Consider the following 10,647-nt stretch of genomic DNA (forward strand, 5'->3'; position numbering starts at 1 on the left):
GGTGTATATGTATTGTTCTGACTTTAAGTTCATTGAAATATATTCTTATTGTCAATCACTTGATTCTAATTATTGTTCAAGAGAGTTTGAAACTCTCTCATAATTTGTCCTTATATGACATCTTATAAGGTATAAGAAGAAATAGGTATTTAAATCGTCTTTGGTCTTAGACTCTTAAGTGAAAGGTGGGAGGTATACTAGAACCAGCTTTTAGTTGATATCTAAGGGAGATGAGAGTTCATTCCCCAATGGAAGGCTAAGGGAACAAGGATTCATCTTTACAACCTCATTTTCATGCCTACTAATGGTGCCAATGTTCTTTGTCACCGTGATCGGCAATGACAATGTTGCAAAACTTGTGAATATGAAATGATTAAATTACTCTTGTGAAAAAAAAAATTATTATTATCATTATTTATATATTATCATCATTATTATTATTATACTTATAGTTATTTTATTATTATTAATTTTATTATTTATATTAAAAATTAACTTTCTTCACCCCTCTTTCTATGTGAGCACATAAAGTCGATATTTGTCACTCATTTATGTCTTTGTTGAGTTTTTATCATTAGAAACAAAACAGTGTAAGGATTTGAGAGAGAGTGAGTGAATGAATTCAGAAGATTTGAAGGTAAAGTTTGTGTTATTTCTTTTAAGGAATTTAGAGATGAAAGTGAAGAGATTTAAAGATAAAGTTTGTCAAAGTTTGTGAATGATTTAATGGATATGAATATGAGAGAAAAAAAAGGTTTTAATATATTAAAATGTAATATTACACTTTTACCCTTATGATTAAAATTAATAGAAAATAAAATCCATTTAGTTAAAATTAATTTAAACACTTTTTTCGTACCAGGCATGCACCTTCAAAATCGATTTCATCCCCATTCATGAATCTAGAATCGATTTCATCCCTACACATAACCTAGAATCGATTCCCCCTACATCTTCAACTTCCTTAACCAGCATGAAAAACCATGTTCATGCATGGACTCTTTGCATGGGACGAAAAAATGAATGGTCATTTTGGTAAATGGACAATCCATCTGCACAAAACTCTTCACTTCAGCGATGGAACGCACCTTCTCTCCCTCGAATATGGCCCTACAAATCTACGCAAATCATTTAGTACTAACATAAATGTCATTCACTGATTCATCCTCACCAACAATAAATCACTCCAAACAAACACACACCAAGTGAGGGTGAAAAATGTCTTATTATTTAAATTTTTTAAAAGTATATCATCTAGTCAATGTGAAACTATATGAATACTAAAAAATATAAAAAATATACAACAAATAGGTTCTTTAGAAAAGAAAAGGAAACAATTCCCTAAAGAAAAAACACATTTTAACTAGAAATGAGATTCAAAACAAAATGTAAAAGGGGAAATGATAAGAAAGAGGATAACTACAAATTGTTAGAGCTTAACCATAAAATTTGAGTTGTTTTAGGAACTCAAAATGAGTTTTAAGTCCAATATTAGTTAAAAATGAATAAAATCAACAATGTATAAATAAAAAAAATATATAAACCTAATATCTTAAAGTTTTGAATTGAAATTGTTATTCTAATATCTTATGAATAATAGTTCACAACTCACTGAAACATACCTTAATTAGTAATATTCTTCTTATAGCATGACTATAGGAAAATATATTTATGTTCGTATAAAAAAAACCTTGATACTTTGACCTTGTATTGTTATTATAAGCTTAATTACTCTTTTTGATATAGTTTTGGTTGAAAAATTGGAAGTGAACTTCACTTTTATCTTTGTTTTGATCAAATTCCAATTTTTAAAAAGTTGACTAAATTAAGCCTTTATTATATTTGGCACTCATGAATATTATTATTATTTCAAAAAAAATTATTTTTATTTATTAAATATAATGTTTTACTAATAAAAAGAAGAGTCAAAGCTGATAAAAGAAAAAAAAAAGTAAGAGTCAAATGGAAGTAAGAGAAAAGTCGTGTTATTGCCTAAGATCTTCCAAAGCATGTGGTGGTGAAGTCTTCACTGACTTGTTCAAAGTCGTCACGGATGGCATCATTCAAAGACCATCATCTCTTATAAATCACACACAATTCTGGTTCTTTTTCTGTTCCATCGGTTTCCCTCAGCACAATTAATGCATTAAACTCCACTCTCATGTCTCTCAATCGCTACTGTTGTAATATTCTGGTAAAGTCACAAACTGCAAAGTAACAACAGAAAGAAGGCATGAAGAATCAAGAACCTTTTCAAACCCTCTTCTTCTTCTTCTCCACCCTATTGCTGCTTTCTTTCTCCTCTGCACAGGGAAAATGCCCACCATCATTTCTTTGTGGGAACCTGGGCACCATGTATTTCCCTTACACTGACACGAAACATCCTCATTGTGGGTTGTTGGTGATGCATGGCTGCGATGACCGTGACCCAGATGCGGTTAAAACGATTAAGAACAATGGAGAATGGTTTTTCATCACACGTGATCCAAACACAAACGCCCTTGTGTTCAGAGATGATGAACTTCGCACCTACTTGCTGACACGAAGCTGTGGGGTGTTCGAGAAAAACTACACCAGTTTGGACACCCCTTCTCCTTTCCTTTCACTTCACTTTACCACTGCTACTCTATTCATATGCAACCGCACCCTCAACATCAATCCTCCTTCTTCAGCATTTTATAAATCTACAATATGCCCGAAGGAGGACATCTTCTATGGCACATCTAATGTTGATGAGTCCTTCAGTTACTATTCCGAAGAGCTTCATGGTTCTTATTTTGAACAGTGTTCAATGGTTAGACTTCCAATAAGAGATGCAGAGCTTGTACCTAACTCGAATGGAAGCCTCTTTGACTATGTATCAGCTGATATTCCGGTTAAAATAGAAGTGTCTGATGAGTGTTCTTCTTGTTACCGTCTTAGACGAGGCCAGTGTCAACTTGACAGCCAAGGGAAGTTCTTATGTATACAAGGTACCTTGTTTATTGATGGAAATAATTTGTTTCAACTAGCTCCTTAGGCTGATGATTTATCTCTTGTAATTCTGATGTGGGTTGAAGAAACCTGATCTAAGTATATCTAACTGGTTAAGTTATGAAACAAGCACTTAAGGATCCAATATCAGTTCTCACTTTCTCATGAATATAGGTCAAATCAAAGAGAAGTTTAGTTATAAGAAATGGTTATTTAACCGATCCAAGTTACCACTGATTTCTACTTAAGGTTTTATTGTTATTTGTTTTTGTTTAATTCCTGTTTTTTTTTATGTTTTGCAGAGAAAACTAGTAGAAAGGTGAAGATAGTGGTAGTAGGTACAACTTTTTCAACCCCTGATTATCTCTGCAGTGATTTATTTAACTTCGAACACAAAAGTACAACATTTTGTAAATTATTTGTCAATCTTGTATCATAGCAGGTTAAATATCTTCACTGGTTGATGGAGTTTTCCCATATAAGTTCATCTTATGAATAATGATGAGTGATTAAATACAGAAAAAAAAGATGTAGATGTATGGTGACTTCCTATAACAAAAGTAAATAAATAAACAATCTCATATGAAAATAAACAAATCATCATGGAGGGTATGTTTTTTTCTTATTTTAACTTCTTAATGTAATAAACCTACAGCTACATCAGCTGCTCGAGCATTGGGAATTTTGATGGTGTTGGCTTGCATCTTACGAAGATACTATTTCCACAAGAAGAACCCCACTTACATAATGATTGAGAACTTTCTGAAGCAACATGGACACCTTTCAGCCAAAAGGTACAGTTATTTGGAGGTAAAGAAAATGACCAACTCCTTCAGAAGCAAATTAGGCCAAGGAGGGTTTGGCAGTGTATACAAAGGGAGATTACAAAATGGAAGTCTTGTGGCAGTGAAGGTTTTAAGTAAGTCAAAAGGTGATGGAGAAGAATTCATCAATGAAGTTGCCAGTATTAGCATGACTTCTCATGTTAACATTGTCAGTTTACTGGGGTTTTGCTTGGAAGGCTCCAAAAGATTTCTCATATACGAGTACATGCCCAATGGATCCCTTGAAAAATTCATATATGAAGAGAAAGATCCTTTAAGGTTTAAACTCACAATGAATTGCATAACAATGTACAATATTGCCATTGGTGTTGCTCGAGGACTGGAGTATTTGCACAAGGGTTGTAACACCAAAATCTTGCATTTTGACATAAAACCTCACAATATACTACTAGATGAGTTTTTTTGCCCCAAAATATCAGATTTTGGACTTGCTAAAATATGTCCTAGAGAAAAAAGTATTGTATCAATGATAGTTGCCAGAGGAACCATAGGATATATTGCTCCTGAATTGTTCTGCAGAAATTTTGGTGGAGTGTCACATAAATCAGATGTATACAGTTATGGAATGATGGTTTTGGAAATGCTTGGTGCTAGAGAGAATAATAATCGCGGAGTTGATCTTTCAAGTGAAAATTACTTTCCACATTGGATTTACAACCATCTTGAATCAGATCAAGATCTTCAATTTCGAAGCACCAAAAATCGAAATGATGAAGAAATGGTGAGAAAAATGACTATTGTAAGTTTGTGGTGCATACAAACCGACCCTTCAAATCGACCTGCAATGAGCAAAGTGGTGGAAATGATGGAAGGAAGCATTAGCTCTGTGCAAATTCCACCCAAATCTTTCCTTTATTCATCATGGGTTCCCCAATCCCAATCAAGTGATTCTTCATAGTTATTGACCTCAGACCCAGCAAGATGCAATCAGTTTCAATAAACTACAACTGCAGCTTGCAGCTGCTATGAGTTTCTGGTTTGCATTGATTGTGGTGCACTCCTAATTTTTAAGTTTTGCTTTATCTATCTTATTACATTGACTCTATTGATATGTAATGAATGTATGAGGAGGGATCTTACCAATGTGAAGATTAGAGGGTTGGGAGGATCTCGATCAAGAAGGTGTTTTAAGAAAAAGAACCATGGGAGAAAATAACATCAATGGCAGAAGCAAAAGAAACATATAATTAGGTTTGAAACATTCAACCAATTGTAATGGAAAAACAAGAACAAGGAATGAAAGTAAGAATGGATTGAGATTAGAAAAGGGAGAAGAATCTGCCACCTTTAATCCAAGAATCAAAAGCTAAGCGCATGAAGATTTAACACTTAATAAAGTTTCTCAATATAAGAACCAAATCAGAAGAAAAAAATTCTCTAATTCTCGAAATTTCTCAAAGGACAACTTAGTTCAATATTCAACTAGTTACAATGGAGAGAGTCACCTATTTATAATATTTATAATGGAGGAGCTCGACGTAGGAGAGAAGAAGCGACACATATTTGAAGTTAACTTTGTTAATCAGAAGTTAATTCCACTAAACATGATTAACACAACTAAAACCCTTGCAATTAGGGAATGCACATGGGATAAGTTCCTAAAAATTAAAAAGATGTAATGATTATGACAATTAAAAAATAAAATAATTTAATAGGAGATTTGGAGTTGTCATAGAGATAAAGCATGCTCAACGAAACCAAATTTTAGATTAAGATATCTGAATTTTGGATCTAGAAATAGGTCAAGGTAGGAAAACTATTAACATTCTACATCGTCCAAGGTACTTTATTGTTTTTCAATACATTTTCTTTTGTATTTTTTTAATTATTTAAAATAAGTATTATATGACGTAAATAACCGAATTCACTCCATAAGAAAAAAAATTATTATTAAATTTTTAAAACTTTTATATTCCTAATACTTTTATTATTCTTAGACAAAAAGAAAGTATGTGTGAAAAAAGTAAGAATACAAGGTTAATCACACACGTGGTGCTTTGAGTGATTAGTGTATGATAAACGTAAGATTGCAATGTGTAATAAAGCTCAATCAAAAAATAAACACACAGGGTGTAGGATTAATAACAGAGATGTTTTGATAATTTAACTTTTTATTTATTAATTTTTTTAATATGACACATTAATCAATTCAGTCACAAAATTTCATAAATTTCATTCTTTAATCATCCTAAAATCACCTTTCAATCTCTTAAAAAAAATAACATCAACTTCACCTTCTAATTCTTTCCATCTTCTTTCTTTCTTAAATCATTTCTTCCAATAAAACACAATTTAAGGTATGATTGATAAAAGAATTTGAAAATTAAGTTTGTGGATAATGTTATGGGTGTAATTGATTAAAAACAAATTTAATTGATAAAAATATATGATTGTCAATTTAGATACCGAAATGTGATATAAATTTAAATTTAGATAGTGAAAATTATATTAAAATGAATTTAAATTTCTTAATTATAATTTGATAAATTTGTTGTTGTTAATATTAACTGTAATTTTAATTATTAATATTTTTAATGTTGGTTTTATTATTATATTGTATATGATAAAAAAATAAAAACTATATATTTATATATATATATATATATATATATATATATAAATTAATTCTCATAAAAAAATAAAGGATAATTTCGTCTTTTCATGTGCAGTCTCATAAATCTTCGCTAATTTTTACACCCATGTGAGGATGAAATTTGGTTCACACTTGCAAATTGGCTCTCTCAGATACTTTCAAATTTATTGAAACAAACAATTTATGCATTTTCACATCCATGCTTGCACATCAACATTAATGGTGTATTTGGTTGTGTGGATGGAAAGTTTTAAAGCGTAGAAATGCAGTGAAAATTAGATATTTGAGGTAAAATTTTATGAAAATCAAGAGAAATTTTCTCATTCAACTTTCTTTGCTCGTATACAAAGATTTGAGAGGAAAATGTATTTTTTTAACTTTAATATTAAAAAATAATTTTATTATTATTAGATAAATAATTTTATTTTGTTAAAATCAAATAGAATATAATAAATCGAATAATAATAATAATAATATTAATGAAATAAAATAATAATAAAATAATAAAAAAGTGATTATAACAACAATAATAAATATAATAATAATATATAATAATAATAATAATAATATTTTATTTTTATTAATTAAAATACTTTTTTAATTTATTAAATCTATCACATCATTCAATACATTTTATAAACTTTTTTCTCAAATCTCTTAATCCAAACATCTTCATCCTCACATCATTTTCCTCTTAAATCTATTTATTTTCACACTCTCAAATCTACTCTTTCATCTGAACATAGCCTAAGAGTATCATCTATACAAACACAGCCTAAATCAAGGAGACAAATGACTTCTTTTTTTTCAAAGACATAACTTAAATTCATTTGTATATATTAAATGGAAACTAGTTTAAAATTGAGCAAAGGAAACTCAAGAAGTTAGGTTACTTTCTTTTGGAATAAAGTCACTAAATTTGCTTAGTAAATGAGGAGGGTTTGAAGGTGTGTGAGAAGAAAAAGTGAAATATAAAAATTGGGTCTAGATCAAAACAAAATATAAATAGAAAAACAGGGTGTGAAATATAAGAAAAGAGGATCTAATAAATATAAAATCAAAATGTAAAAACTATTTTTTATTATTGTTTTTTAAAAATTGTGCCAAAACAAATAGTCTATTTTTAATTTTATTATTTTTTATGTTTTAATTAATTTTTAAACCTAAAATTAAATTCTCAAAAATCTCTCAAGTAAATTTATTTTACTTTTTTATTTATTATTTTTTAAATTAATTAAATACGTAAATTTTGTTTTTCAAAAATAAGTTTTATTGACCTAAACAGAATTGAGTGATGACAAAGTCCAATTTGTATTTCTTAATTATTGACTCAACAAGCGTAAAATCAAAGTAAAGTAAAAAGAATATAAGGAAGAAGGTAATTGTGAAGAAGCATGGAAAGTCCAAGGACACATGCTCAATAATTTTAGAATAAAATAAAGATTTACCATATTTTTTTATAAAAAAATTAATTTCAAAATTTCCTTTCTTAGACTAGGGTTTAGGAGCTTCAATTTTCTATTACATATATGTCATTTAAGATATATATTTACAATTCATTTCAGGACACATGTTATATGTCCTTTAGTTTAGAATTTTGGTACAAGTTAAATAACCATTTACTTTCGTTATAAAACAACTTTTGAATATATTGTTAAATGAAAGATTTATTTATAGAGATTTCCTAAAGTACTTTGAAAGGGTGTGATTTCTTTTTATATAAGTCTTATCTTGAATCAAGTGATTAAAATAAAATTTTATCGATATTTATTCTGAGCTTCTTCAAGTGATGTGATATTTTTTTATCATTCCATAAGTTTCTCTCTCCTATTTTTTTTTTCTTTGTCAAATTGATTTTATTTTATTATTTTTTTAATTTTGTTTTAATTTTTTACTATGTGCATTTTTATCTTTTATTTTTAGAAACAAACTTTCACACCGAAAAAGAAATCCAATTTATTAGTACAAATGGTTAAGTGATATGCTTAACATAAACTATTTAAAGGGACATAGAGGGAAAATAATGTCAAACTCTGTAAAAAAAAATTGCATGTAAAGGTGATATAGTATTTGTTATGTTAGAATCGCACAGTGGAATCTTTGTGTGTGGAAAAAAAATCAATAGGAGGTAAATTATTTTAATTAATAAAAAATAATACTTTAAAAATTTTATCAAAATTTTACGCTTAATTAAAAAACTTTCTTTTTATGTAACCGTAGATAATAAAATATAGTAAAGAAAGAGAAGATTGACACAATGTATTTATACTAGTTAAGATCAAAATATTCTCCTTCTAGTTGTTAATTTTTCAACTATTAGTATACGCATGTGTTGTCCAACTATCGTAAATCATGTTACATATTTGAGCATCGTCTACCGTAACATTCAAAAGTCCTTTGTCCATGTCCTCAATCCATCTCGTAAACTCCCAAATCCTAGTAGAGGAATCTAATGCAAGGTTCTTTTCTCCATTCATTATGTATCTATTCAAAAGAAAAGTCATCCAATCATAGTAACACATTACACATATTGGGATGCTTATACCCAAACCATAACACAAAAAATGAACCACCCCATTGTTACGTCACCGCAACAAACATCGACAAGAACCTACCTCAATGGCTCAACATAAACCACCTCCACTGAAACCAGTACCCGCAACACAAAACACAAAAAGGCTTTCAAATTAATGGATTTGGATGTATGAGAATCAGTTCCTTGATAAGAATAATCCCCCCAACAATGTTAAACATGAAGTGATTCCCTCATCAAGACTAAGTTAGTTTCACCACCATAAACATTTTCCTTTACCACACTAATTGTTTTAGACAACCATCCAGGATTTGCCTAGGTCAAGCGAAAACCACCCACCATACCAACATATATAAGTTCCAACATGCAACGACCAAACACAATTGGTTCCATCCCATGGTATTGATTCTTTCATACCACTCATGCACCCTTAACCTTATCTTTCATCCCACTACCATTTTGACCTCCCATGCACTTGCTCATAACCACTCATCATGCGCCTTTCACACAAAAACTCATTCATTCCCCACTAAAGAATTGGTTCCACGTGCATCAAAATTGGTTCCCTCACATGAGAACTGATTCCTCCTACCATTCATGCAATCCTTCTACCTCTATATCTTATAACACTTCCATTCTCACCTCAAACAAGGGTATACCACAAATAAAGCACTTCAACAAGTTGGGTACAATTCGCTAGATAACCACAACTCACACCAACACAGCTATGTAACATCGTTCACAAATAAACGTTGCATCAAACCCACATTTAAATAAATTAGTCGATCATAATTATCTATGTTCAGTCAATATTCGTCAAGAATCTCTTTGTTCATGCATGAATTCTAGCCCTCACTGCTTTTGATGCCATGCAGAGTCATGGGCACAATGAAGAGTAAAAAACAAAAGGAAGAGTGGTATATGAAGTTATGATTACTGATGTAGGATTATTTCGTAAAAACATACAATATCTACTATGTTTATCCACACATTTCCTTCATTATGTGAGGATTCTTAAGATTGTATATCACTTAAATGATCGCTTGCACTCATACAGAAATCACTTAAAAGAAACACGCGAAACACTTACAGATGATACTTACTTAAATGTGAACTCAATATAAAAGACAAATTAATGATTATTCATAAAAATAAACAAAAATAAAAGCTTAATCTCATTAAAATTATTATAAAGCTTAATTTTTTTTTGTACTTTATTAGACCTATTGCAATAGGTTGACATAATGTGAAAATAATCCTCTCCATACTTATTTAATTTTTTTTTTTGTATTTTAAGTTGAAAGCTTATGGACCTACTTACTTGGGAAATAATCGAATTAAAATTAATCTAACTATTATGGATATCAAAATTGAAAAATGTTACTAGTTACTCATTGATTCAAAAGTCGAGTATTGGATTAAAGATAGAAAGTCAATATTCAAGTGCTTAATCATAATCAAATATAGTTCACATTACTCGTTCTTATTATTTAAGATCCAAAAACCCGTATATACATAGTTGCTCAATATTAAGTCATTCCTTATATTATTTTACTACATTTCTTAACTTGAACAATGAATAAATCTTTTGAACAAAGACCTCTTTTTTGTATTCAATCCTCGAAATATGCACAAAGTTGAAAACACCAAATTGACTTCTTCACATTTTAAAAAAGTAAAACAATACTCTATCTTCTTGTAAA

At 29.7% G+C, this 10,647-nt stretch overlaps 1 protein-coding gene across 1 annotated transcript; it reads left to right on the plus strand.

Moving 5' to 3' along the window:
* Positions 1 to 2,059: 2,059 nt before the first annotated feature.
* On the plus strand, positions 2,060 to 5,198 carry LOC114192510 (LEAF RUST 10 DISEASE-RESISTANCE LOCUS RECEPTOR-LIKE PROTEIN KINASE-like 2.1). Its single transcript, XM_028082256.2, has 3 exons — positions 2,060 to 2,972; positions 3,276 to 3,311; positions 3,629 to 5,198. The coding sequence occupies exons 1-3, from the start codon at positions 2,234 to 2,236 to the stop codon at positions 4,714 to 4,716; spliced, it is 1,863 nt and encodes a 620-aa protein (XP_027938057.2). The 5' UTR covers positions 2,060 to 2,233; the 3' UTR covers positions 4,717 to 5,198.
* Positions 5,199 to 10,647: the final 5,449 nt, after the last annotated feature.

The sequence above is a fragment of the Vigna unguiculata genome, chromosome 7 (genome assembly GCF_037176805.1).
Source record: "Vigna unguiculata cultivar grain cowpea cultivar isolate G323 ecotype 2 chromosome 7, ASM3717680v1, whole genome shotgun sequence".
NCBI lineage: Eukaryota > Viridiplantae > Streptophyta > Magnoliopsida > Fabales > Fabaceae > Vigna > Vigna unguiculata.